The 27683-nt window shown below is 64.4% G+C and overlaps 4 protein-coding genes across 12 annotated transcripts in view; 1 reads left to right on the forward strand and 3 right to left on the reverse strand.

Annotated features, from left to right (window-relative positions):
* Positions 1-1330: 1330 nt before the first annotated feature.
* Positions 1331-13249, forward strand: ECEL1 (endothelin converting enzyme like 1). Of its 3 annotated transcripts, XM_064516725.1 has the most exons (19): positions 1331-1423; positions 3109-3994; positions 6377-6445; positions 6615-6725; positions 7284-7376; positions 7776-7900; positions 8618-8840; positions 9112-9210; positions 9351-9425; positions 10014-10117; positions 10330-10388; positions 10618-10669; positions 10807-10874; positions 10984-11108; positions 11397-11462; positions 11611-11706; positions 12018-12094; positions 12364-12459; positions 12698-13247. In XM_064516725.1, exons 2-19 carry the CDS (start codon positions 3251-3253, stop codon positions 13230-13232), a joined length of 2817 nt encoding a protein of 938 aa, XP_064372795.1. In that variant the 5' UTR covers positions 1331-1423; positions 3109-3250; the 3' UTR covers positions 13233-13247. The 3 variants fall into 3 exon arrangements, with proteins under 3 accessions (XP_064372795.1, XP_064372796.1, XP_064372797.1); XM_064516726.1 differs by lacking the exon at positions 6615-6725 and having other exon boundaries at positions 12698-13249; XM_064516727.1 differs by having other exon boundaries at positions 12364-12813.
* A 69-nt stretch (positions 13250-13318) lies between these two features.
* Positions 13319-16910, reverse strand: LOC112980191 (intestinal-type alkaline phosphatase). The gene is made up of 11 exons (XM_064516728.1): positions 16432-16910; positions 15945-16061; positions 15719-15834; positions 15367-15541; positions 15091-15263; positions 14875-15009; positions 14716-14788; positions 14473-14607; positions 14123-14314; positions 13812-13925; positions 13319-13722 (listed from the first exon to the last, which is right to left on the reverse strand). Exons 1-11 carry the CDS (start codon positions 16499-16501, stop codon positions 13457-13459), a joined length of 1566 nt encoding a protein of 521 aa, XP_064372798.1. The 5' UTR covers positions 16502-16910; the 3' UTR covers positions 13319-13456.
* Positions 16911-17319: 409 nt separating this feature from the next.
* LOC112980190 (intestinal-type alkaline phosphatase-like) lies at positions 17320-21893 on the reverse strand. The gene is made up of 11 exons (XM_064516729.1): positions 21713-21893; positions 20867-20983; positions 19858-19973; positions 19605-19779; positions 19312-19484; positions 18999-19133; positions 18842-18911; positions 18539-18677; positions 18180-18382; positions 17927-18043; positions 17320-17716 (listed from the first exon to the last, which is right to left on the reverse strand). Exons 1-11 carry the CDS (start codon positions 21783-21785, stop codon positions 17430-17432), a joined length of 1605 nt encoding a protein of 534 aa, XP_064372799.1. The 5' UTR covers positions 21786-21893; the 3' UTR covers positions 17320-17429.
* Positions 21894-23932: 2039 nt separating this feature from the next.
* The window catches only part of DIS3L2 (DIS3 like 3'-5' exoribonuclease 2), a 203533-nt gene continuing 199782 nt past the window's right edge, over positions 23933-27683 (reverse strand). For all 7 annotated transcript variants that reach the window (XM_064516730.1, XM_064516733.1, XM_064516734.1 and 4 more), the window contains one exon: positions 23933-24502. In XM_064516730.1, the coding sequence (XP_064372800.1) occupies positions 24404-24502 (99 nt within the window). In that variant the 3' untranslated portion in view covers positions 23933-24403. The remainder of the gene's footprint in view (positions 24503-27683) is intronic.

Consider the following 27683-nt stretch of genomic DNA (forward strand, 5'->3'; position numbering starts at 1 on the left):
CCCCGTGTCCCCTGCCCGGGGCACTCGCGAGAGATTTAAGGGGGGGACCAGAGGGAATGGGGTGCAGGCGCTGCCCGGCCCCACCTCTGCCCGCAGGTGCCCGTCCCACGCCCACCCTGCCCGGGCTCCTCGAGGCGCCAGCCCCAGTGGGACGCCGCAGCGCTCTGCGGCCGGCGCAGATTTATCCCTTATTTTATATCCACACGCCTTTAATTTTTACAGCCCTGCTCGAGCAATACCCAGGGCTGTTAATAACGCCAGCGCCCACCTCTCCCCCTCAATCACCCACCACCACCCCCAGCAGGGCTGGGTGCCCCATGCACTGCTGGGGCGGGTGATGCCCAGGTGGACAGGGTGCCCGTGTCGGGATGTCCCTGCGCGGGGGGGGCGCAGAGCCCAGAGCGGGTGGTGTGGCTTTTTTTTGCCCCATGCAAACGCTTCGACATGAGTATGGCAGCGTGTGAACGAGTGCGTGAGCACGAAGGTATTGGTGGCGGTGCCCATTGGTCTGCAGGGCACAGCCTGGCACGCGCTGCATGAGTCACCCATCGCCATGCCAGGGGGGCTCCCCGGGGCTCCCACCCCCGGGCGGCACCGAGCACCCGCCGAGGCACCCGGGGCCAAGCAGGCGAGGCGGGCGAGCGCGGCAGGGCACCCGCGAGCGTGGCGAGGAGGGCGGCCGAGGTGGGCCGGGGCACACGCACGGCTGCCACGCAGGGCCGCCGCGGGCGGTGGGAATTGATGGGTTATAAATCTCCTTGCTGGGCCCCCCCGTGGCAGAGCGGCTCACGATATTTATGTTGGGGATTTATCTGCAATGCAGTTTAATATTCCCGGACCTTCGCCTGCGTGCGTGTATGTGCGTGCATGTCCCCCTCCCCACGCCCCCTCCCCACGCCCCCCCCCGCCCACCCCATCACCCGGAGCAGCCCGAGCTCCGTGTCCCCCCCACCCCGCAGCCCTGCACCTTGCACCCTGCACCCACCCCGGCAGGATGGGGCCGGGCAGAGCCCCACAGGTGCCCAGGCAGGGTGAGGGGTGCCCCGCAGCTGGGCTGCTCCCGGCACAAGGGCCAGCCGGGCCCCAAGCGCCCCTGCCTGGTGCCAGGCTGCTCGGGGGGACGGCAAGGTGCCGGGCCGGGGGACGCTGGGGGGCGCGGGGACCCCCTGCGCTGCCTCCCCCGCCGGCGGGGATGAGGTAAGGCTGCCGGGCGGCACCGGGCTGCTCCATTTGCATAATAATCTCGTTAATGGAGCCCGGCCTGCGGGAGAGCCGGGCTGGAGACGCCACCCCCTTCCCGCCCCGCTGCCTCCCTCCGGCCCCGCCGCTCCGGCAGCCGAGCGCGGGGCGCGCAGCCGGACGGGCGCCGCCGCGCCGGCCCGCCGGCTCCCCGGGCAGCCTGCCGAGCACCCCGAGCAGCGCGGTGAGCACCCCCGAGCACCTCCGCAGCCTCCCGGGGTTGCACCCCCGAGCACCCCCGCGGCCTCCCGGCCGGCACCCCCGAGCACCCCCGCAGCCTCCCCCGAGGCTCCCGGGGAGCAACTGGGCGAGCGACGCCCGAGCACCCCGCGGGGATCTGGGTAGCATCGCGGGCAGCAGCCCCCGAGCAGCCCGGGAAGCAGCCCGGGGAGCCCCCTCCTCCCCCCCCAGCATCCCCCGAGCATCACGGTGAGCTCTCCCTGAGCATCCCGGTGAGCACCTCCTCAGCATCCCCCGAGCTTCCCGCTGAGCTCTCCCCGAGCATCCCGACGAGCATCCCGGCGAGCATCCCCCGAGCATTCCCCGAGCTTCCCGCTGAGCATCCCCCGAGCGCCGACGAGCATTCCGCTGAGCATCCCCCCGAGCAGCCCGGCAGCCCCCCCGAGCAGCCTGGCAGCCCGGCAGCTCCCCGAGCATCCCGGCAGCCCCCCCGAGCATCCCGGCCGCCCCCCGCGCACCCCCGCGGCCCCTCGCCCGCCGCGCCGTGCCCGCCACCGGCCCCGCAAACTTTCCGCTGCCGCCGCAGCGGCTCCTCCCGGCGCGGCGCAGCCCGGCGGCGGCGGCGGCAGCGGCGACACAACTTTGCCCAAGTTGAGGCGGGAGCGGGGCCGCGGGGCTCCGCCGTGCCCCGGGGTGGGGGGGCCTCGCTGCGGAGGTACCGCCCCCCCCCCGCGGCTCCGTGTCCCCGGCGCGTCCTCCCCCACCGCCAAATTCGGGCGCTCCCAAGGGCGTCGCTGAGCGGGGACTGGGGGCCCCTTTTGAAGCCCCCCCGAACCCATCCATCCCTCCCTGCTCCAGCTTCCCCACGGACAGACCCCTCTTCTCCCCGGCACAGCCCCCCTGCGCCCGCTGCAGCGGCACCCGCTGCTGGAGGGAGGGTGGGGGGTCGCGGTGAGACGCCCGTCGGGCCGGGGGTCCCCGGGCTGAGCTGGCTTTGCACGCACACAGCACGGTGCAACGCGGTTTGGCACCGCGCGATGCAGCACGACCCACCCCAGCACCACGCAACGCGCCCCGGCCCGAGCGAGTGCGACCCGAGGAGCCCAACCCAACCCAACCCAACCCAGCCCAACGCAGCGACATGCAGCGCAGCACGGTGCAACACGGCGCCGCGCACCGCGCCGCGACCCAGCACTCCCCAAAACCCTGCTCAGCATCCCCAGTCCAACCCAGCACAACGTCTCCTGCTCAAACTCCTCAACAGCCCCCCTTCCCCAAGCTGCCCCCCCCCCAAACCCCTACCAGAGATGCTGGGAGCCCTGTGCCCCCCCCAGCCCGGGAAGGGGGGGGAGGGTCACAGTGTGGTGTGGGACTTGGTGCTCTGGTCCACCCCAGAGCAGATGCTCTCCTGGGCACCCTGGGGTGGGTGTGCTGAGACAGTGATGTGCCAGAGGGTGACACCCGGTCAGGACCAGGCAGGTGGGAGCCTGCCCTGGGCACTGGGGGGGCTGGCAAAGAGGCAGCTGGGGGAGAGGGCTGCCACTGAGCTCCTGGCACTGCAGCCAGTCCCAGTGCCACCAGCGGGGCATAGAGGCAGGGACTGGGATGCGGGCAGTGATGACGGCAAGCAGCAATCTCCTCCTCGCTCCTCCCAAAACACCCCTAAATCATATCATCTGCCTTTTCCAGGAGCTTTCTGACTCACCCGGGCACCGGCCACCACCTCCTCGGAGCAGGCATGGCTCCGGCATGAACCGCAGGGCGCCCGCGCCTGCACCCCGCCTGCCCTGAGCCCCCCGGCGCCGTGCACGGCGAGCCCCGGCACCCAGCCATGGAGAAGACCTACTCGCTGACGGCCCACTACGATGAGTTTCAGGAGGTGAAGTACGTGAGCAAGTACCAGAGCGGCACCCTGCCCAACGGCTTCGCCCTCCAGCTGGGCACCGGGGCCAAGAAGCGCCGCGGGGGGCTGCCGCGCTGGAGCCGCCGGGAGATCTGCCTCCTCTCGGGGCTGGTGTTTGCCGCAGGGCTCTGCGTCATCTTGACGTGCATGTTGGTCCTCAAGTACCTGGCGGCTGAAGGGGACAGCTACTGCCTGGAGGGCTGCCAGGAGAAGAAGGCCTTCTTGCGGGCGTCCCGCTTCCTCAGCGCCAACATGGATGCCACCATCGACCCGTGCCAGGATTTCTACTCGTTCGCTTGCGGCGGGTGGCTCCGGCGGCACGGCATCCCCGAGGACAAGCTGGTGTACGGCACCATCGGGGCCATCGCGGAGCAGAACGAGGCCAAGCTGCGGGCGCTGCTGAGCAGCCCGGTGCGGCGGCGCGCCCGCGCCTCGGCCGAGAGGAAAGTCAAGGAGTTTTTCCGCTCGTGCCTGGACCGGGCTGAGATCGACCGGCTGGGCCCGCGGCCCATGCTGGAGGTGATCGGCGAGTGCGGCGGCTGGGACGCCACGCCCGGCCGCGGCGACCTCAACGAGCTGCTCTACAAGACGCAGGGGGTCTACAGCGCCGCGGTGCTCTTCTCGCTTACCGTCAGCCTGGACGACAGGAACACCTCGCGCTACGTCATCCGGGTGAGGGGTGCCAGCACCCTGCTCGCCGCGGGGGCTCGTGCCGGGGCCCCTCCGGGTCACCTGCCTGTGCCCATGTGGCTGGCATTGCTGCCGTCCTCGCCGTGGGTGGCGCGGGGATGGGGACAGCCTGGGGTGTCCTGGTGCCACTGCCCGGAGCTGGTGCCCCCCATCTTCCCACCGCGGGACCCCAGTGCCAGGCTGCCCTTGGTGCGGGCGGTGGGGTGCCGTGCTGGGGGGGGGGGGTTGTCACCTCTCGGATGGGTGGGAGGCGACACCAACAAGGGGCATAAGGAGTGGAGCAGTGCCGCCCACCTTGGTGCTGGTAGGAAAGCCCCTTGGGGTGCCCTGAGTGCCCTGCAACCGAGCCCCTCACCCTGGCATCCCAGCAGTCAGCTGCACCCCGGGGGGGGGGGGGGAGGGCAAGCCCAGAGCCATGCCAGGGAGTTTCCCCACGGCTCTGCCAGCCCCCCCTGCTGCCGCCAGCCCACATCCCTCACCCCGCGGTGCCACTGGGGGCACGAACGGGCTTCGTCTGGGCAGGCGAGTGGCTGGCACCCTCCGGGGGCACAGGCTCACGGGGGTGGGTGCAGTGGGGACATGGTGGCGGGTGCAGCAGGGGCACAGCGGGGGCACGGTGATGGACACAGTGGGGGCACAGCGGTGACACGATGGCAGTGGGCACAGCTGGGGCATGGCGGTGGGGGCACAGCGGTGGCACCATGGTGGGCACAGCAGGGGCACAGTGATGGGCATGGCTGGGACATAGTGGTGGCACAGCAGGGATGCAACTGTGCACAGCGGGGACACAGTGGCAGGCACGGTGGGGACGTGGTGGGGGACTTGGTGATGGCACAACTGTGGGCATGGCAGGGACACGGCGATGGCACAGGGGGGACATCATGGGGGACATGGTGGTGGGCACAGCGGGGACACGGCAATGGCACAGTGGGGACATGATGGGGGACGTGGTGGTGGGCACAGCTGGGGCACCCTGTCCCCCTGCCTGTTCCCTGTGAGCCTGTGGTGGTGGGGCTGAGGGGGTGTGTGCGTGTGCATGTGTGCATGTGTGTGTGTGTGAGAGAGACGGGTGTTTGTGGGGGGGTGAGAAGGAGAAAGGGTGTGATGGGGGGTGTGTGTGGGTGTGTGTACACTAGAGGGAGCATGTGTCAAAGAGAAAGGTTTTGTGTGTACGGCGGGGCGTGAGCGGGAGGGAGCAGGTGTGAGATGGGTGTGATAGGGTGTGGGGGGGTACGAGATGGGTGTGACAGCGAGGTTTTGTGGGCGAGAGAGATGAGTGTGACAGGTTGTGTATGTGCGTGTGAGAAGGGGTGTGTGAGAGATGAGGGTTGTGATGGGGGGGTGTGCGTGCGTGTGTGTGTGTGTGTGTGTGTGCGCATGTGTGCGCATGTGTGCACATGTGTGCGTGCATGTGCATGGAGAGGGTGTAAGGCAGCTGGTATGTCTATGTGTGCAGTTGTGATGGGGGTGTGAGAAGGCACAGAGGGGTGTGTGTGTGTGTGTGTGTGTGTGTGTGTGTGTGTGTGTGTGTGTGTGTTACCAGGGGTGTGCTTTGCAGCTCGGGTGTGTATGTGATACAGTGTGCATGTGCATGTGTGTTCACATGTGGGTATGTGCTAATGTGCCCATGCCTAGGTGACAGCAGGGTTTGTGTGTGTGTGTGAGTGTGTGTGTGCGTGTGCGTGTGCGCATGAAGAGCCTTGTGTGCACACATGTGCAGTAAAGATGTGTGTACGGCTGTGTGCAGGGGGTGTGAACGGTGGAAGGGTGTGTGCCTGGGGGCTGTGGGCCATCCCTGCTGATCCCCATGGGGCAGGCAGGGACCAGACTGTGGGGCAGGCATGGGGCAGGTCACTTGGAGCACCCAGCACTCCAAGGTCATTGCAGGCTGCCCCTTACAGCTGCAGCACCATCTAGCAGGAGGGAAACTGAGGCACCGGGCCGGGGGGGGGGGGGTGCAACAGCCTGCTCATGCCTGGGACTGACGCATAGCACCGCCACCCCATGGCACCCTGAAATACAAGGCTGGGGGGTGCTGCTGGGGCACGCGGGAAGCTGCCCACCCCAATGGTGGGCTTGGGTCTCACCGCCATTACCTGACTGCTTCTGCATCCTTGGTGGCAAGGAGGGGGACAGCCACAGGCCCACGGCAGGGAGCTGGGGCCCACTGGTGTCTGTGCTGGGGAGGAGGCACCCAGGGGTGCTCTTGTGCTATGGGAAGGTCCCCAGGGTGCTATTTTGGGGTCTCTGCTGTGTGCAGCCCTGCAATACCCCAGCGCCTTGGCCAGCACGGCACCCACCCTGGGGTGCCCCGGCCCCTGCCCCAGGGCTCTGCTCACCCACTGCCCCCGTCTCCCCCTGCAGATCGACCAGGATGGGCTGACGCTGCCTGAACGGACCCTGTATCTGGGGCAGGATGAGGAGAGTGAGAAGGTGAGATGGGCACCCAGGGCTCGGTGAGGGCCTGGGCACCCAGCGTGGGGTGGGGGCTGCCAGAGGGCACCCTGCCATTGGCTTGCGGCAGCACCCGCAGCGATGCCAAGGGGCCGGGGTGCCTGCCAGCGATGCAGGGTGGCACTCACCGGCCCCTCCGTTGGCACAGATCCTGGCGGCGTACCGGGTGTTCATGGAGAGGCTGCTCACCCTCCTGGGGGCTGAGCACGTGGAACAAAAGGCCCAGGAGATCCTCCAGCTGGAGCAGCACCTCGCCAACGTGAGGCGGGGGCCCCTGGGCTTTCGGAGCCTCTGCCCAGCCCTTGGGGACCCCAGTCCCACTCACCGGGGCACTCACTCCAGCCCCTTGTGGACCCCCTATGTCCAAGGGAGGGGACGCCTGCCCCGTCCCTTGCGGACTCGCTACGTCCAGCCCTTGACGCAATCACCTCAGCCCTTTGGGGACCCTCATACCCAGGCCTTGGGGACACCAGCCCCTGGAGACCCCCATATCCAGCCATCAAGGACCACAGCTGTTGGGAACGCCCATGACCAGCCCTTTGGGGACCCCCGCACCCAGCCCTTGAGGACCCACATGCCCAGCCCTCAGGGACACCAGCTCTTGGGGACCCCCACCCTAGCCCTCAGGGACCCCAGCTCCTTGGGCACCCCATGCCCAGCTCTCGGGAACCCCAGCCCTAGCTTTTGGGGCACTGCTGGCAGCACAGAGGGGCATGGGGCAGTGAGCCGGGAGGGATGTGGGTCAGCAGCCCCTTTTGCCCCAGAGCTGTGCCTCCCCCGATTGCACAGCAGTGATGGCCATGCTCACCCTGTGCAGATCACAGTGTCTGAGTACGACGATGTGCGGAGGGACGTCAGCACCACGTACCACAAAGTGACCCTGGGCGAGCTGCAGCGCATCACCCCCACTGTGAGCACTCTTGCACCCACCCTGCCACCCCATGTCCCCCACCTGCCCCATACCCTGCAGCTGCCCCTGTACCCACTCCATGTCCTGCTCTACTGTCAATCCTGTGACACCCAGTGCTGCCCCATAGCCTGAGTAACGCAGCACAGCCCCCAACCCAGTACCTCAGTGCCCCTAGAAATGCCCCCTCTGGCCCAGCTGCCCCCCCATCAGTCTGCTCTGGAGGGCCAAAAATCCATCCTGGGCTATCCTGAGTGCCAGGGGCAGCTCGAGGCCCAGGCTTTGCTCCTGGGGGAAGGGGTGGTGGGAGGTTGGAAAGCCCGGAGTGGTCTTGCTGGGGGTGATATGGGGGGGGGGGGTCCCCATGCCTGCACTGATGGTGCCCCTCGCCCGCCCTGCCAGCTCAAGTGGAAACGCTTGCTGGACCGCATCTTCCATGACAACTTCTCGGAGGACGAGGAGGTGGTGCTGCTGGCCACTGACTACATGCACAAGGTGTCCGACCTCATCCGTGTGACACCCAGCAGGTGAGGGGCACTGATACCCCCTGTGCCCTGGGGCCACCCCACACTGGGACCGCTGGCATCACCCTGCCTGGCTGTGGGACCCTCAGGTGGCAGCCTCTTGCCCTGGCTCAGCAATAACCCCCCCTTGCACCACCGCCCCCCCCCCCCCAGATGCCAGGCTGTGCCCCAAATGCCTCTGTTGCATGGATCCCACCACCACTTATGGACAACCCTGGGCAGAAGACTGGCACTGGCGCTGCTTTGCCCCAATATTTGGGGTCTCCCTGCTGCAGGCTGTAGGGCGGGTAGGGTCGTGGGGTGGCACCCCTGCTCAGCCTGGCAGGGTCATGGCAATGGGGAGATATAGTGGGGGGAGGCTGACTGGTCCCTCCATCACCTCCATCCCAGGGAGGCTGGGTCTGGCTTGGGGATCCCAGCAAAGCTCCTGGCAGAGGCACCATCATGGGCCCCACGGCAGCCTGGTAATGGCCAGCTGCCCACCAAAACCCCCCCATGCTGCTGATCACTAAATTCATCACACAGTGGTGCCTGCTGTGAGGAGATACATGGTGCCAACCTGTTCCTGGGCACCCATGGGATGTGACCACCCCCGTGGCCTCTGTGGGCCCCAAGCAGCTAGGTTGGGTGATGTGCCCCTGGCAAGCACTCCCCATGTGGTGTCTGCATGCCCACCAAGGTGCCTAGCTGAAGGGGCCTGATCCTGCCCCCCTTGGCCAGGATCCTGCACAACTACATGCTGTGGCGCATCGTGGTGGTGCTGAGCGAGCACCTCTCAACACCCTTCCGTGACGCCATCCACGAGCTCTCCAAGGAGATGGAGGGCAATGAGAAGCAGCTCGAGCGGGGCAAGATCTGCCTGAGTCAGGCCAATAAGCACTTCGGCATGGCCCTGGGTGCCCTCTTCGTCGAGGAGTACTTCTCCTCTGCCAGCAAGGCCAAGGTAGGTGGTGCTGCCCATGGACATGGAGCTGTGTTCCCTCACCAAGGTGGCCACCACCATCCTGCACCCCAAGATGGCTGGCGCACTGTGAATGCTTGGGCTCGTGTCCCCGGCTTGGGACCGGGGTGACTTGCTCAGGGCAATGCCCTCCAGCAACACCAGCAGGCACCCCCAGACACCATGGCAGTGACCTGGCTGTGGGCATGGGGGTGACAGGTGGCAAAGATGCTGTAGCTGCACCCATGGTGACCTGCCACGGGTCCCGCTATAGGTGCAGCAGCTGGTGGAGGACATCAAGTACATCCTGGACCAGCGCTTGGATGAGCTGGACTGGATGGATGAGGAGACACGCAAAGCGGCCAGGGCCAAGGTACCAGCTGCAGGCAGGGGGCACGGAGGCCTCTTGTGCCTCAACCATGAGCACATACCCCCATCCTTGCCCGCCCCCCCCCACCAGCTCCAGGGCACCAGGGTTGGGGGTCCCAACCCAGCTGCCCGCTCTCCTCACAGCTCCAGTACATGATGGTGATGATCGGCTACCCTGATTTCCTGCTGACGCCGGAGGCCATTGACAAGGAGTATGAGGCAAGGGGTGGCCCAGGGCCACATGGGGGCATGGGAACATGGTGGGGGTGGGGGGGGCGTGGTAGATGGGCTCCACATCTGCTTTGGTGCGGTGCAGCTGTGGGACCCAGGACAATCAGGATGGGGAGGCTCTGCCCCTAAACAAGCCATTCTTCACTAGCTCACCATGCCCAACTCGCATGGCCATGGCCACATGGGCAGTGTCACGCTGTTCTGGGGTCCAAGCTGAAGTCCCCTTCCGCACACCCAGGGCTCAGCTCCATCCTCACCATAGGGCTGGGGGTGCCCCTACCCCTGCGTGGCCCAGGGACCCCAGGGAGGCAGGGGAGATGTAGCAGCCCACAAGGGCACTGCCGTGGAGGGTGGTGGCATGGGGACATGCCGATGCCCATGGTGCATGGACCCTTCCCTCCAGGGACAGGGGACACACACATACACATGTGCCATGTGCAGCCCATGGCCACAATCCCACATCCTGTCCTCAAATCTCCTGGGGGTGGGGGGGACGACACCCTAGCACTGCTCCCCACACCCAGGAGTTTGGGGACAGGGGTCCCCCTGACATGGCTGTGCCCTGCACCCCCACAGTTCGAGGTGGACGAGAAGACCTATTTCAAGAACATCCTGAACAGCATTGCCTTCGGCATCAAGCTCTCGGTGAAGAAGATCCGGCAGGAGGTGGACAAGTCTGCGTGGGTATCGCTGTGTCTGGGGGGATGCGGGTGGAAAAGACGCGGGGCATGGCACAGCCCCACTGATGCCCCCATGGCTGGTGCCCACAGGGCAGCACTGCACAGGGCATACGCAGGAAGGCACAGTGCGAGCCCCCCGGCTACGCAAAGGGGTGGCATTTCCCGCACCCCTGGGTGCCCGCACAGCCTGGCACCTCTGTCTCTCCTTGCAGGTGGCTGCTGCCCCCCCAGGCGCTGAACGCCTACTACCTGCCCAACAAGAACCAGATGGGTAAGGAAGGCACTGCCACCCAGCCGTGCCCGCCTGGGGCCTGGCACAGGGGCCACCAGCCAGCTGGGCTCAGCCCCCCTGCAGGAGGGAGACGTGGGGTGCCCTGACTGTGGGGCAGGGAGGAGGGCAGTGGGGGTGGGCACGGCGCAGGGGGCCCCAGCGTGGGCCATGCTGTGGGTGGGCAGGGGGCAGAGTGCCCCCTCCCTGCCATGCTTTCCTGTGTCCCCAGTGTTCCCCGCTGGCATCCTGCAGCCAACCCTCTACGACCCCGAATTCCCGCAGTGAGTAGAGGACTGGGGCAGGGGCATGGGTGGGGGGTGCCAGGGCAGGGTATGGGGCTGGGGGTGGGGGGGCACCATCCTGGGGGAACCGCCAGCATCGTGCCCTCCACTATCTCCGCGCTCCCCACCACCAACAGGTCGCTGAACTACGGCGGGATTGGCACCATCATCGGGCATGAGCTGACCCATGGCTATGACGACTGGGGTGAGCAACCCCCACCCCCTTCCCCCCCCGCCCCCGTCCTGGGGCAGGAGGTGGGTGGCAGGACACCTGGGTCCCTTGGCATGACCGGGGGTGGTGGTTGCCTTGGTAGGGGGACAGTACGACCGGCATGGGAACCTGGTGCACTGGTGGACAGAGACGTCGTACAGCAAGTTCCTGAAGAAAGCACAGTGCATCGTCAATCTCTACGACAACTTCACCGTCTACAACCAGCGGGTGAGACCCCCCCCCCCTCACCTGCCAGGCATTGCCCTGGCACACTGCCTGGCTTTGGGGGTCCCCACTGCAGAGGGCTCGCTCCCTCCCTAGAGCCAGGTGCCCACAAAGAGAGTTTGCTTGTGTCCAGCTCTGAGACCCAACAACTCATCACACCTCAGCTGGGAAATTCCTTGGGCCCCTGGATGGGGCAAACTGAGGCACCACCTTGGTGCCAGCATGATGGGGGGGGGGAGGGCCTGTCTTGAGGCCATCTCTGCTCACCCCGTGTCTCTCCTCTCCTGGCAGGTGAATGGCAAGCACACGCTGGGGGAGAACATCGCCGACATGGGGGGGCTCAAACTTGCCTACTACGTAAGTCCCCCCCCGGGGGCAGAACAGCCCCGGCAGAGCTGTGGGGCTGCTCCCCGCTGCAAGGAGCAGGCCTGATCCTGCTGGCGGGGGTGCAGGGGGGTGGGGGGCAGGTTTGGGGTGGTACCCATGCCGTGCCCTTGCTCTCCAGGCCTACCAGAAGTGGGTGCGGGAGCACGGCCCCGAGCACCCCCTGCACCACCTGAAATACACCCACGACCAGCTCTTCTTCATCGCCTTCGCCCAGGTGAGCCTGCACCCAAGGGGGGCACAAGGCAAGTGCCAGGATGGGAGGGGGTCATCCCCATGGGAGAGGGCAAGGAGACACTGACGCCCTGGGCCCCATGGGCACAGCAGCCCACCCTCCCAGGAGCCCCCACATTAACAAACAGCCCCATGCTCTCCCAACCCATCTACACCAAACGCATGCAGACCCTGAGCTCACAGGAGACCCTACAATAACAAGCACAACCAGGGGATCATTGCCCTGACCCCCATGGGGCGCCCCCCCACCAGCTCACCCCCCCCCCCTCCCCCGGGGCCCTTCTTCCCCTGCAGAACTGGTGCATCAAGCGGCGCTCCCAGTCCATCTACCTGCAGGTGCTGACAGACAAGCACGCCCCGGAGCACTACAGGTACCGGCCCGAAACGCGGGCAAAACATGTGCTGCTGCAGACTGGGGGGGGGGTGGGGGCGAATTGCCCCCTTTTGGGTGCTGGGGAGAGCAGGAGAGGGTTAAACCTGCAGGTGTGGGGTGGGCATCACTGGGGCAGGGGGCTTGGTGGGGAGGCAAGGCGGGTGGGATGGGGATGGCAGCCGGGCACCTCCTTCCCAGAGCTGGGTGTGTGGCCGGGGCTGGGGGTGCCCAGCTCTGAGTCCCCCCCGCCTCTCCGTCTCCCGGCAGGGTCCTGGGCAGCGTCTCGCAGTTCGAGGAGTTCGGCCGGGTTTTCCACTGCCCCAAGAACTCGCCCATGAACCCGGCTCACAAGTGCTCGGTGTGGTGAGGAGGAACCCCCGGCAGGCTGGCACCCCCCGCCGTCCGTGCCACCCCGCGCCCGCTCCCCTCCCGTTCCCTGTGCCTGTCCCCCCCCCCTGCTTTACGGGCAAAGAGGGGCACCCCCAGCCAGCGCAGGGGGTCGTTCCCCCGGAGAGAGGCTGGATGGGGGCAGGGGGAGGCGCTTGGGGTTGGTGCCAGCTCCTCCCCAGAGCCATCTGCCTCCTGCCTGCTCTCTTCCCAGCCAGTACCCAAGGATCATGCAGGAGGGAGCTGCGTCCTGGGCTCCCCATGGAGGATGGGGGCAGAGGCAGGGCACCCGCTTTTCCATCCGCCCACCCCAGACCCTTCTCCAGGCCCTAAAACACCCGGCACAGCCCTGGGCTCAGCACCGCGGTCCTCTCCGGTCAGCGCAGGGAAAGCGTACCAGACTCCTTGGGGCCACCCAGTGCCAAAAGCCCCCCCTGTTCTCTGCCCAGCTCCTCTCCCCAGGGAAAACCCCATGCCAGCCCCGTCCTGCCCCCCGAGCAGCCCTGCTGCCTGGGGTGGGCATGGTCCAGCAGGGCTTCGGGCCGGGGCGATGCCAGCCTGCCCTGGAACGTGGGGAGCCGGAGGAGGGGGCCGTGGTGCTTGCACACGGATGCGCGCTGTATTTTTTGCTGCTGTTTCTGATCAATAAAGCACTGGATGTACAGGGCGGGTGGCTGGGGCTGTGCCCGGGTGCCGCGCGGGGCAGGGGGCCTGAGCGGTGGGCAGTGCTCATACCTGGCCGTGCATGATGGAGAGACACACATGCAAATGGCACGACCCCCCCCATCCATGCGGCACTGGCCCTTGGTGCCTTGCAACACATCTCTCCAGCTGCTGGTCGTCACAGCCCATATTTATTGAACCCCGAGCTCCCCGCACGGGGAGCAGCCACCTCCTCCGGACCGGGGATGCTCCGAAGAGCCACAGGCACCGCATCTGGAGGGGCAGGCGGAGGCACCGCTGGGCCATGGGGCTAGCAGAAAAGGGGCAGGAGGAGAAGAGGAGCCATGAGCAGGACCAGGGGGCCGGTGCGGGTGCTGGGGGCCGAGCTCCGCTGGCGGCACGAGCTGTAGGGCTCGAGGCAGGCGGCGTAGGCCATGGCGTGGGCCACGTAGGTCTGCTCCTGCACGCCGTGGAAGAGGTGGGCCATGGGGCCCTTGGCCAGGATGGCCACGTCCTCACCGCCGTGGGTCTCGGAGCTGAGGGGCACAGCCGCCTGCTGCTGGTAGTCGAACAGCTCTGGGCAGGGGAGAAGGGGGGGGTGAGGGGAGGGCGGCGGCAGCCCTCGGCCCCATCCTGCCGCCATGCTGCAGCCCCCACGCCCTCACCGGCTGTGTTGCTGTTCACATCGTCCCGGCTGGCAGCCTCCACATAGCCGGGCCCGTTCCCGTAGAGGATGGACGTGTAGTTCTTCAGGTCAGAGGCTTTGCTGGGGGCCAGGCCTGCGGAGGGGAGATTGGGGGGGATCAGTCAAGAACCACCCCCCCACACCCCCGATGACCTCCCTGGGCACAGCCAACATGCCCCCGAGCAGGCAGTGCCCAGCACCAGGCCATATCCTGCTCTCAGCATCACTCCAAGGCCTTGGAGAGACAAAATGGAGCTTCCCAGGTGTCCCCGCGCCCCGCCCACTGCCTACCGAAGATGGAGCTGCCGCGCAGCGTGTAGCCACCGAAGGAGAAGACGTGCGAGTGGTCGGCGGTGACCACGGTGAGGGTCTGGGCCTCGTCCGTCAGGGCGCCCGCCCGCTCGATGGCGTCGTCGAACTCCACCGCCTCCGTCAGTGCCTTGTGGGCCGTGCCCTCGTGGTGGCCGTGGTCGATCCTGCCACCTGCAGATGGGCACCGCTGGTGGGCTGAGGGCCACTGTCATCGCCCCACCACCAGGTCCAGTTCTCCCAGTAGCACCAGCACTGGGAGGCCGTCCGGCGGCTGCCAGGTGGGATGAGGCCGCCCTGCTCCCACATCCCACCCCCTGGCCCCGACTTATCTTCCACAAAGAGGTAGAAGCCATTGGGGTTCCTGCTCAGGATCGTGATGGCCGCCTCCGTCATCTCGCTGAGCGAGGGGTCCAGGGTGGTGTTGTGCGTCATGTTGTACTTCAGGTCTCTGGGCTCAAACAGCCCTGGGAGGCGGTGGGGGGGACACGGAGGGGACGGGCTCACCCACACGGCTGAGCACCACCGGGTGCCAGGGCTGGGGGGTGGGGGTGGGGGGTGGAGGGGGTCATTACCCATCAAGTAATTCACATCGGGGTCCGCGGCCGCCTCCAGCATCTCCGTCCTGTTCCAGACATAGCGGGCGCCCTGTGGGCAAAGCCTGGGGGGTTAGCGGGCGCCAAGGCCCCCCCCTCCCCGCCCCGGGGTGGCCATCTCCGGAGTGTCTCACCCACCGGCCTGGTTGCCAGCCACACGTCGATGAGGTTGAGCCCATCCTGGCGCACCCCGCTGGCATTGGAGTAGGTGGGATACTCAGGGTCCGGCGTCCCCGTGGGGGTCATGTACTGCCGGCCGCCGCCGAGGATCACCTGGGGGAGGAGAGCGGCCCTGCATCAGGGGGTGCCATGGGAGGAAGGGGGTGAGGGGGCCCACGGCGGCGATGCACTCACGTTGATGTCGACGTTGTGGACGAGCTGCCAGGCGATGTCCTTGCAGCCCTGGCTCAGGGCGTCCTGCGGCATGCTGGCGTCGGCGTACCAGTTGCGGTTCACCACGTGGGCGTAGGTGCCCGAGGGCGAGGCGTGCTGCACCCGCGTCGTCGTCACGATGCCCACGGCCTTCCCTGCCGCCCGCCGTCAGGCCGCATGCTGAGCCCCCGGCCTGTGGGAGCCCGGTGGCGGGATGCCCCTTCTCCCTGCCAGCCACCCCCCCGTCCCCTCCGTTACCGGCTTTGCGGGCTCGCTTCAGCACCGAGACCACCTCGTTGCCCGCCGTGGTGTTGCACTGCGAGTAGCGGGCGGCCGCGCTCAGCCCCACCGTCTGGTAGTTGCCCTTCACCCCGCAGAGGTACGCCGTGGCCGTGCCCGCGCTGTCGGGCACCTGCCGGTCCACGTTGTAGGTCTGCCAAGGCCACGGGGGATGGATCAGGATTAGGAGGCCGCCGCAGGAGGTGCCCCCGACCCCAGCTCTGCTGGCAAATGGGGTGGCACCCTTTGCTGTGCCCATGGGGCAAAGCCTTGTGCCTGCGGCCCCCATGGCCCCACGGGCACCACAGTGCCTGGGGTGGAGAGGATTTACCTTGGAGAGAGCCACGTAGGGGAAAGCGTCCAGGGCGAGGGGTGTCTCGGGGCCCAGCTTCCCCTGCATTTGCCCCTTTAGGATGCGGGTGGCCGTGATGGTTGGGATCCCGAAGCCTGGGCGAGGAGAGAGGCCCCCAGTCGCCCTCCGGACCGGGCGCCCTCCCCGCACCTGGGCTCCACAGGGCGTTGGCCGTGCCCACCGAGAGGTGCCCGGCAGCACTCACCGTCCCCGAGGAAGAGGATGAGGTTTTTGGCTTGGCTCAGCTTGGGCTGCAGCTGGAAGGAGGCTTCGATGGCATCGGCTGCCTGCTTGTTCCAGAAGGCCGGCTCCTCCTCCTCCGCTGCCAAAGGGCGGCTTCCCTCAGACCCGGCACCCACTCCCGGGGGCACCCCACATCCCTGGGCTCCCACCCATGGGAAAACACAGCGGGGGGTGAAAAGCCACAGGAACCAAGTGGGATGGGGGCCAAAGCCATGGGGGAGGGCTACAGGCACCTCACATCCCCCCCCCCCCACCCCAAAATCTTAATCCCTTTGGGAAAAAAGCCCAAGATCCCCAGAAAAGCAGGGATGCTCCCAGCACCCAGTAACCCTCCCAGAGCTGTGCAGGCCCTGCTCCTTCCCCCCCTCCCCCCCCAGCTCCACCCCAGCTCCACCCCCCATGGCCTGCCAGGTGCCCCCCCAGGGAAAGCGCCCCAGGCCCATTCCTGCCTGGGATGACGGCGCTGCCCAGCCCAGCCCAGAGGCCCAGGCAGAGCGCGAAGGGTGCCAGGTGCTGCATGGTGGTATCTGGGCACCCGACACGGCGGGCAGAGCCTCCAGCGCTGGCAGAGCCTGCAGTGGGGGGGACTTTGGACTCAGATGAGCGGGGTGCGTGGCGGGGTGTGGAGGAGCCAGGCCTTTCCCTGATAGCTTGGTGTCACGCTGGGCAGTCAGCGCAAAGGCCATGGGGATGGGCTACGAACGCCTTTTCATCAGTCCGGCTAGTCGCTGGCACTGGGGAGAAGGGTGGTGGATTTGGGGCTGCAGACAGATGCTAGTGGGGTGGGAGAATGGGCAGTGCCTGGCAGGGATCGTCCAGCTCCCTGGACATGGTGCTGCAGGGACAGGTGAGGAGGGGACAGGGTCCTGCGTGCCGGGGATGCTCTGGCCAGGGGAGTGCAGCAGGCAGGGCTGAGCGCTGGACCTGGGTCTGAGAGGGCATCCGGAGAGCTTTTTGGAGGGGTCACCTGTGCACTGACCAGCTTTTCTCTCTGCCCCACACTTCCCCAAGCACAAAATCCACTCACGTGGGCTAAACGTCCCTGCTCGGCCCTTGCCAGGATGGTGCCAGCTGCTGTGCCAGGCTGCACCCCAGCCTGGTGCAGCAGCTCAAAGCCCCACAAGCTCCGTGCAACCATCCTGCAGTGCAGGGGCTCCCAGCATCCAGGGCTGAGGTTGGAGGGAACAGGGCCTCCCCTTGTTCATCTTCTGCTTCATCCTGATGCCTCCAGTGTTGTAGGCATCCTGGCAGGGCCATGAGCCATGACCAACAGGGGAAACTGAGGCATGGGTGGCTCCTGAAGAGGTGGCCACAGCTGCAAACCCCCAGAGGGGAAATGAAGTTGAGTGACCTGAGTTTTATTGCATTCCCTGAGGCTGGCCACAGTGGGGACCTGGCCATGCAGACGGCAGACTGGGAGAGAGGCAGCTGGGTTGAAGCATGGTTCTCAGCCGCCTGCCAGGTGGGAGGCCACGCAGAGGGCCAGGAGAGTCAGCAGGGGCTGCGAGGAGCACCGGGGGCTGTGGGACGCCCTGCGGGACTCCCCGCAGGCGGGCTCGGCTGCATAGGGCTCGAGGCAGGCGGCGTAGGCCAGGACGTGGGCGATGTAGTGCTGCTCCTGCACGCCATGGAAGAGGTGGGCCATGGGGCCCTTGGCCAGCACGGCCACGTCCTCGCCGCTGTGGGTCTCTGACTCCAGGGGCACAGCTGCCTGCTGCCGGTAGTCCTTGTCCTCTGCAAGGGAGCAGGAAATATGGGGCTGGGGGGGGGCAGCATGCTTCCCAACCTGTCGTGGGGGAGTAGCTCCCTTTGCCTTGGTTTTGGGACCATTCCTGCCCCAGTGGTACTGGGACCTCACATGGCCATGGTGGCCATGGCTGCAGGATGCTGTCCCCAGCCTCCCTGTCTTTCTGTGCCCTCCTCCAGTCCCCGGCAGGCTCCTACCTGCAGCTGGGAGGCTGGCAGCCGGGCGGCCCCCATCACGGATGCTGTAGCCAGGCCCATTGCCGTAGAGGATGCTGGTGTAGGCTCGCTTGTCCTTGGCTTTCTTTGGGGCAAGTCCTGCCACCAGGTGGGGAAGAAGCACAGTAACCCCTGTGCCTCTCCCCAGCACCCTGGCTTGGCTGGCTTAGCCTCCAGTGGGAGGAAAATGGGGGTGCCAAAGCAGGGAGACTCGCTGCCCCTTGCCAGTACCCACCGAAGATGGAGCTGCCACGCAGCGTGTTGCCCCCGAAGCTGAAGACATGGGAGTGATCGGCTGTGACCACAGTGAGGGTGTCAGAGGGGTCCGTGAGCTCGCCTGCCCGTGCCACGGCCCGGTCCAGCATGATGGTCTCCATCAGTGCCTGCTTCGCCCGGCCGCTGTGGTGGCCATGGTCGATCCTGCCACCTGCATGGGCACTGCAGCCATCACGGCCTCACTCACCGCACCAGGCCCTGGGGACGCCCACCTGCCACCTGGGACCCACATCCCACCCTGCATCTCTTGGACACCCGCCCACCGCCTGGGACCCACACCCTGCGCTCTCTGCCCCGGCTGAGGCTGCCTGGGGCTACTCAACTTCCACGAAGAGGAAGAAGCCGTTGGGGTTCCTGCGGAGGATGCGAATAGCCTTTTCCGTCATCTCCACGATGGAAGGGTCCGTGGAGGTGTTGCGGTTCAGCTCGTACTTCATGTCCTTGGGCTCAAAGAGGCCTGGGGGAGTGAAGCAGGGGACAGTAGCAGGGTGGCATGTCACAGTGCCTGGACCAGCTTGTGCCCTGCAGTGGGGTCCACACTGGACCCGCTTTGTGCCATGGCAGCACCCCCAGAGCAGGGACAGAAGGCATTGCCCATGATGAATGCAGTGATGCTCTTACCCATGAGGTGGCTCACGGAGTCATCCTCAACCTCATCCAGGCCCTTCTTGTCCCAGACATAGCGTGCGCCCTGCCAGTGAGAGCAGACATGGTGCCGATGGCTCACACCCACCCTGCAGCGCTCAGCGCCGGCTCCCCTCCGCCCTGGCTCAGGTACCTCTTTGGAGCCGAGCCACTCGGCGATCAGATCGAGGCCATCTTTCCTGACGCCGTTCTGTGCCGGGTCATCCGGGTACTCGGGGTCTGGAGTCTGCTTGGGGGTCATGTATATCCGCCCACCGCCCAGGATCACCTGGCAGGAGACCGGGGAGCTGTGACCCACACTGCCACTACTTGGAGGTCCCAGCGCCAACGGGTCCCAGCCCTGCAGCTCAACAGATCCCCTCCATATGTCCCTGGGTCACCCGTGTCCCCTGTGGGGGCACTGGCCCGGCCTTGCCATGCTGTGGTGCACCCACTCCCCAGCTCACATTGATGTCCGTGTTGTGCACCAGCTGGTAGGCAATGTCCTTGCAGCCCTCCCGCAGGGCATCTTTGGGCATGTTGGCATCAGCATACCAGCTCCGGCTGACCGAGTGGGCGTAGGTGGCCCCAGGGGATGCGTGCTGCACACGTGTGGTTGTCACGATGCCCACGGACTTGCCTGCAACATGGGTCAGGGTTTACAGCCAGGCTGCACGGGGAGCCTGTCTGGCCCACCGAGGCACGGGATGTCCCTGCCATGGGCTGGGCTCTCCGATGGGGGCACCCCACTGTCCTGTACCTGCCAGCCTGGCCCGGTGCAGGATGGAGTCCACTTCATTGCCGAAAGTGGTGTGGCATTTGCCATAGACAGCTGCTCCGCTCAGCCCCAGTGTCTTGGCATTGGCCTTCACCCCGCACAGGTAGGCAGTGCCCGTGCCAGCGCTGTCGGGCACCTGCCGGTCGATGGTGTAGGTCTGCAAGCCAGCGGGGGGTGAGGGCTTTGGGCAGCAGGCAGCACGGGCACCGCCACCAGCACTGCCCCACTTACTTACCTTGGCCAGGGCCACGTGGGGGAAGGTCTCCATGGCCAGGACATTGTCCTCGCCCGAGCCACCGGCGAGCTGCCCCTGGTAGATCCGAGCTGCAGAGACTGTGGGCAGCCCCATGCCTGTAGGCACAGCAGAGCCACGGGGTGGCAAAGGGCCAGGATCAAGGCCTGACCTTGCCCAAGGCCAGCAGGGGACAACCTGCATGGGGCAGGAGGGGACCTTGCAGCAGGACCACCCCAGGCTGGGCAATGCCCTTCTTGTGCCACCACAGAGACACTGCTGGGGGAGATGTCCCCCATCCCTCAGGCTGCAGAGCACCAGCTGTGCCCTCTCGCCAGCCACTTCAGGGCACAGCTTTGTCTTCTCTCCATCCAGCTTCTGCTTCCCCACTGATACTTAGAGTTGCCGAATGGCCCTGGACACTGCTGTGCCCATGAGCCAAGGGGCTTGGCAGAGACCCATGTCCCCACCCCGTAAGACACAGTTGGGCTGACCCAGCACCCAGTGTCCTGGTGTCACCATCCCCACAGCTCTGAGCTACCAGCCTCCAAGAAGGGCTGAGCAATGGCCCCAGGCACTGAGGCCCTGTCTAGGGCCAAGGCCCAAAGACTGGGACAGCCGAGAGGAAGGAGTAGAGGAAAGGGAAGGAAGTGTTGGATAGGGAACAGCCCTATTCACAGGGAACAGGTCATGAGGGAACTGGGGAATGAGTAAGATCCCCCCCTTCCCCCCCCCCCCCCAAGGCTCAGACATGCTCCAGCCTCCTTGAGGATCCCAGGGACCAACTCGCCCCTCATCACACCGGAAACCCCTTGTAAGAGCAAGCTGCCCAGCAGGCCGTTGGGGAAACTGAGGCTTGGGCTTGGATGATGAGTTTGGGACCATGCCATGGGTCACATCTATGGATACACCTTGCTAGGGCCCATCTCTAGGCTGGTTCTGTGTGTCAGCTCCCAGCTGGGTGCCAGGAGGGTGCCTGAGACACCCCAGGTCCCTGATCTGGGGGACTCACCATCACCCATGAAGAGAATGATGTTTTTGGCTCGCCGCGCCACAGGCTGCAAAGCCAGGGCCAACTCCAGCCTCCTCCTGGCCCCCTCGTTCCAGTAGCCTGGTGTCTTCTCGGTGCCTGGAAGGGAGCAGGGGGATGCAGGGGTCGGGGCTGTGCCCAGCACCGTAGGCACAGCCGTGAGCACCACATGGCCCTGGGCACCCTGAGGGTCCTCAGGAGCTAATCCCCTTGGGGGACCAGGGTGGGCATCCCCACCCAAATGAATTTAGCCCAAGTCCTATTCTGCAGGAGCCTTGGAGGGGCCAGGAGCCATTTGGGGATCAGCCAGGCCTTTGGCAACCCCAGTGCTGTCCTGTGTCTGTCTGCAGAGGGGGAAACTGAGGCATGGTTTGGCTGGGAAGTGCCTCATGCATCTCCACCAAGGGCACTGGCTACCCAAGTGTCAGCCCCACACAGTAAGTGTGCTAAATACGGAAATCGCAGTTGGCCATGGCTATCAATTTGCTTCATCCAAAACAAGCTGGCAAGCAGCACTGCTGGGGACATGAAGGGACAGCAGGGCTGGGGACAGCTGGGGACAGGGCATGGCTCAGTCAGGGTGATGCAAACCGCCTCAAAGGCTGGGGTCCCAAACCACCCTGAGGCTCTTGACACAGCTAGGAGGGCTTGTCCGCACTGGGTGCGTGGGGCTAAGCCCCTGCCGTGGGGAAGGATAGTCCCATCCTGCTGGAGATCAGTCCCCTGGGGAGGTGACAGGCTGCCCCAGGGAAGCGGCATGGGCTCCAGCACCCCCCTGCCTGGGGTTCCCACCCCCCCACCCCCCACGGCCCCCGTTCGCGCTCTCACCTGAGGCCGCAGCAGAGAGCCGGGCGAGGAGGCAGAGGAGGAGGCAGCTCTCCAGGGAGAGCGGCTGCTCCATGCTGCCTGCGCTGGGGTCCCTCCCTGAATGCCGCCTGCGTCCCCGGGCAGGGGGGCAGCCCTTTATGGCCCTTCCCTGTCCTGCTGGAGGGCTGAGCCCCGCTGCAGGCGAGACGACGGCTGATAACATTCAGGGACTGTCTCCCAGCCCTGCCCAGGACCCTCCCAGTGTCTCCAGCCTTCCCTGGGACCATCCCCCCCCCCCAGGGCTGAAGGACCTCCAGCCTGTCTCTGGGGCAGGTAGGGCCCCTGAAGCTGTCTGGGGGGGTCCTGGGGCCCCCAGGCTCCCGTGCAGGCCAGGCTGCCGTCTGCAGGGACCCCCAGGGAGGTAGGGAGGGCGCAGGGCAAAGTGCTGTTATTGCAGATATGCTGAGCCTGGGAGCTGGACTGGGCTGGATTTGACTGGTTTCCCTGGAGAGACAAATGCACAGCCCCAAGGATGGGGGACACTGGGCTGACGGGCAGGAGAAGGACATCTCACCTTTGGTATCGATGTCCTCAGGTCCCCTCTCCCAGGGGACACAATTACACACAAGCCTGTCAGGGCCTGGGAACAGCCCGTGCCCATCTCACTGCCCCCTGCCAGAGGGCACATTGGGGCAGCATGACCTCTCCTGGGGGTGACTGGGGTACCAGCTCTCGTCTCACATTGGGAAATACCTGCTGTGGGGCATGGGAAGAGCTCTGGTTCACCAAAGCCAGGTAAATAGCAGGAAACCCACGGAGGAGCAGGCTGGTTTGACCCTCTCCCTTGTCTGAAGTTTGAGAGGTGACGTCCCACGCTGAGCACAGCCAGAGCACAGGAATACCAGGCCATGGCACACGGAGCCACATGTGATTGCTAAAGGTCACCTGGAAGGATACTGCCAGCAGCACAAGCCACGGGGACTGCTGGTGACCATGAGAGCTTTTCCAGATCACCGGCTCTCGGGGAATGTGTTGTAGACAGCCCTGAATCATCACAGAGCCAAAAACCTGTTCCTGAGCAGGGCAGTCTGGTTTGACCAGTTCCTCATTGCTGCAAAGGGCAGAGGCATCTATGCTGAAGCCACATTTGTCACCATGAACAAGCCAGAGTGAAGCACGGCCCCTGTGCTCCTCTCCCTGCCTGGCGTGATGGATCCACCCCCTCATGCCAGAAGTCAATCCCTCCATCAGCCCTCGCTCATGGTTGCTTGGCCCTGCAGGGATGATGAAGCGAGGCAGCGAGTTTTTCATCCCCAAGGACATCCTGACAGCAGGGCTAAGCACCCTGTGAAGGGCCGTCCCCACTGGACGTGACTACAGCTCCCCAGGCTGCCTTGAGTGCCCCAAAAGGGGCTGGATCCTGCCCTCCACAGAGGGAGAGCCCAGCCTGCTCCATGACACCATGTTTCCAGGCTGCCTTCACCCCGGGCCAGGCTGGCACAGAGGCCTGCCAGGAGGTGCCTGAGCCAGGAAGAAAGGGAAATGACCGAAGGGAGTCAAAGACCTGTTCTTGCTTGTTGGGAAGGACTTGGTCTCCTCTCACCCACGTGCCCATGCTGCAGCCTAGTGCCAGCCTGGGACCATGGTGAGCATCAGCTCTGGTGGCAGCTGGGCATGAGGGCTGGTGTGGGACAAAGCAGACGGGGGACACGGGGACAGGCAGATGGGAATGGTCCTGGGTGAAGGGCTGGACGCTTGCTCTCTTGAGTGGAAGAGAGAAACGAGGATGTGGCACGTGTTTTTCGGTGTCCCGGGATGATCTGTGCGTGAATGCCAAAACAGGCCCTCTCTGTGGCCGGCAAAGTGCAGCCCTGGGGCGGACCCAGAGCCTGGGACAGCCCCATCTCCGGCAGGAGGGTCCCTGAGCGGGATTAGGCTGGAGGCCAAGGTGCGAGCAGCTGGAGCAGACACCCAGAGGCTCCTGGTAAAGGATCAGACTGAGGGATTAGCTGCTGGAGCACGAGTTGGGAGCACACGTCTACCTGATTCCCCCCCACACACCCTGCGGCTGAGCAAATACGGGGCTGGGGGGAGGCAGGCGACGCGGCTTGGATTTCACAACCGCCTGGGCAGCAGCAAGCAGGGGAAGGCACAGGGCTGCCCGGGAAATGAGTTATTGCTAGGATTCCTGGCTGGGGAACATGGAGGAGACAAAATAAAACCTGCACGCAGTCCCCCATGTGGCTGCTGACCCGGCTTTTATTACATGATATGCAACCCAGCACGAAACCCTCTTGCACGGCCCCTCGGCCTCCTCCCACGTCAACCCACCCAGGAACATGGAGCCGAGCATAAAGCGTGGCAGCCCCTCTCTTCTCCCAGGGGATGCATGTCCCCGCTCAGCCCCTGCCGCAGGCACCCAAGGTGGCAAGGGATGGTCACCCGCTGCCTTAAAAAAAAAAAAAAAGCAAAGCTAAAAATATCTGAGAGTAGAAATGCTCTGTCCAGGGGCAGGTTCAGGCCCTGAGCCGTGCTCCCAGTCTGACAGGCCAAGTTAAAATCCAAACCAGAAATAAAATGACGTTGGTTTAAAAATCAAAACCCTGAACTCCTTGTCAGTCCTCTCCATCCCCCATGGGTGTCAGTGCGGCATGTAAGGCCTGGGTGGTGACAAACTGCTGGCAGCAGGGAGCAAGTGGAGGCCAGACGCACTCACTTCTCTGAGCCCGGTCTCTTGATCACGGCGCTGTACCTGAGCGGGACACCATCCGACTTCAGCGTGACCTCCACCAGCGTGAAAATGGTGATCACCTTCAGTGGGGGCAGAGAGAGAGAGAAGGGGGTTTCTCAGGTGGGTTGGCACCACCTGGGGTTTGGTTAGAGCCATGCTGGCTTTGGCTGCCTCTGCTGCAACATCCCCCAAGGACCAGGGCAAGGGAGCAGGACAGCTTAAAACAGCTCTGCTGGGATGGAGGGTGCTCACAGGGCTGGGACCGGAGCAGGTCTGCGCCACTGTGGCTCCTATTTGCCTGCACAGCTTCTTCAAGGGTGACACCGCAGGGCAGACCCAGCCGTGTCTGGGCTGTGCCACCAAGCCGACCAGGGAAACCAAACCAACTGAAATGAGCCTTACAAACTACATCCGCACTTACACCAGCCTGATCAGGCCCCTGGTCTTCTTCTCTGCATGGTCACAGAAGGAGGGTGGGAGATTGTGCCCTTGGCTTTAGGTCCCAGTCTCCCCTAAAGCCCGTCTGTGTCTCATTTCCATCCAGAAAATGCAGAACATCACTTAATAAAGTAACTTGGCAAAGCGCCAAAGCAGAGCAGCCATGAGAAGGGTTTTCCAAATGATCTTAGACATTTTCTCAGCATCCCCACAATGAGGTAATGACCTCTCCTGACTGTATAGCAAGAGGGGACCCGGGCAGGGAGCATATCGGATGAGACACAAGGGAATAAAGACTCCAGAAAATCAATTCCTCCTGCTCAGGAATGCACTGCTGCCTGCCACTGCCTCCCCTGCCCTCTGAATGAATCTGTGCATGCAATTGTGCAGATTAGAAACCTGAGGCATCGATCAGATCTACTCACAACAGCTAACGGGCTGGCTGGGACATCAGGGAAGGGGCTGCCTGCAGCCTCTTCTGCAGAGGTCACAGGATTTTCTCCACCCAGAGAGGGAGAAAGAGGCAGCCACATCCCAGCCAGCTCAGCTCAGCTCAACAGCATCACCACTGCCTTTGGGAGTGCCTGCTCCTTTAAATCCCAAACTCCAACAGGTTTGTGGCCGTGAACAGGCCATGGGGACTACTGCAGGGCCATGGCCTGGCATTTGCAGGATCAGCCTCTTTTCTTGATATCTGCGTTATCTAGGACCACCTCCCCAAGTCTTGCTCTGCAGCAGCGCTCCAATGGGGCCATCTGCTCAGGGCTGTTATGAAGGAGAAGCAGGCGTGGAGCCACCCAGGGTAACCTTGTCAAATCCTTCCCAGCTCATCCAGCTCCTGCCAGTCCAGATTAACCATTCAGAGCAGGACAATCTCATTAAGACTTAAATGTATCAAAGTGGCCAGCGACAAGCAAGCTACGGGGAAATCCTTTTGCAGACAGCTCCCCAGACAGCTGCCAGGCTGGCCAGCTCAAACAGGACCCTGCTGCAGCAGCAACCAGCCCCCTGCCTGCCCCAGCATGTGCATGGGGGCTGACCATGGGGCAGGCCCCCAAGCCTGGAGGAGTCAAATGAGGACCATGCCTCCACCATGGCTCTCCTGCAGGGATCCTGCCTCATTCCTTCGCTGAACTGCCAGGGAACAGCCTGATCCCACATCGAACCCTTTGACTCTTAGATCCACTTCAGATTCAAGCCCTGAGTAATGATTGCTAATATCCTGACAACATCCTGGAGCTGGGGGAGGGATGGGGGGCTAATGTGTGGGGCAGGGGCCCACACCTCCTCTCCACAGCAGGGCTGGCCAGCCCAGACCCCAGCACGCTGCACGGCTTTCCGCAAACAGCCTTCCCAGATGTTCCCACTGCTGGCTGGGTTCAGCCAAACTGGGAAGCGGACGTCAAGTGCGGAGGCCAGGCGGGGAGAAGGGGTGCTCTGCACCACGGGACGTCAGAGTGACATTTCTCGCTGGTTCAGCACAACTCTCGGAGGGTCTGGCTGGTCCCGGGGTTGGAGATTTATTGACTCAGGGATCTGTTGGCTCAGAGGACAGCTCAGAGCGTGCTCCCAGGAGAGGGCTCCAGTGTTTTCTTAGGAGGTGTGGAGGATTCGTGGAGGAGTTTCCTCCATCACCAAATGTTTACTTAACCAAAATGGGCCCTGCTCACGCTGGGGCATCATTTTTCATGCATGTCCCTGCTAGAGTGTAAGTGATACCAGCTCCTGTAGGAAAGGAGGAACCAAGGCCACTTCGGGATATGTGCAGGGGGCTTCCCTGAGTCAAGCAAGATTAGAAAGGAAAGCTCAGCTCCAAAGGGAGGCCAGTCCTGCAGAAAGGCCTTCAGCAGCTGAGGAGCTCTGCTGACTCCGACTCCTCCGAGCCTGCAAGATCTCCCTTGGAAAGGAAGGGATTTCCCAGGACATACATCATATCAGCTGGAAGAGTCAGCCTGGCCCTGTGTTGAGAGTCCCTTTCATCCAGCCCTGCGTGGAGAGCCTGCGGGTCCGGCCAGAGCTGACACCTGGCTCTGCACCTGGTGGTCTGCAGCCATAATCAGAAGCAAGGATGGGTTTTGCTGGGCATAGGAGATGGGGTTCAAACTCAGACCTGTCCAGAGCATGGATCCGTGCAGGGACAGGTTTGGATTGAAACTTCCTGTCCCCACCAGGCACCAAGCAGAGATCACCAGCAATCAACACAGCTGTGGTTTTACAGCAACACCAGACAAAAGTTGGCAAAGAGGCACCACTTAATCAAGCCAGACAAATGTGATTGCTCCCTTTGATTGAGTTACCGAGTTAATATATGACAGAGACACAAGAGAGAGATATCCAGATGATGTTAAACTGTTTGACACCACAACACAGGAAGTTTGACTTAAAAAAATTCCTCCTAATTGGGCCTCAGCCCTGTCACACAGATGGAAACCTGATGGAAGGGCCATGCCACTGAGGGGGGAAAGAAATGCCAGAATAAGGGGAAGGGCCTAGACAGGAGCTGCCTTAGGCCTGATCTTATTTAACATCTTAATTGATGATCTGGAAGAGGGAAGTAAACAGCATGTTAATTAAATTCATGAAAGAAACTAAATTGGGAGGCAGTGCACACAGCAGGCAAGGCAGAGTCTGAAGGCCACGGAGGGGTCAGGCACAGGCCAGCCACGGGATGGAGCAGGGCTGGGTGTAAGCCCTGCCGGGAGGGGAAAGGCCAAGGTCAGGCTTGCTGAGGAGGGGCAGCGGGACCCCACAGCCTGGGAGGTGATCAGGCCTCCCAGATCCAGCCTTGTGGAGAGCATGGGATCCACATGTCGGACGCAGCCT

This window comes from Dromaius novaehollandiae, chromosome 9 (genome assembly GCF_036370855.1).
Source record: "Dromaius novaehollandiae isolate bDroNov1 chromosome 9, bDroNov1.hap1, whole genome shotgun sequence".
Classification (NCBI taxonomy): Eukaryota; Metazoa; Chordata; class Aves; order Casuariiformes; family Dromaiidae; genus Dromaius; species Dromaius novaehollandiae.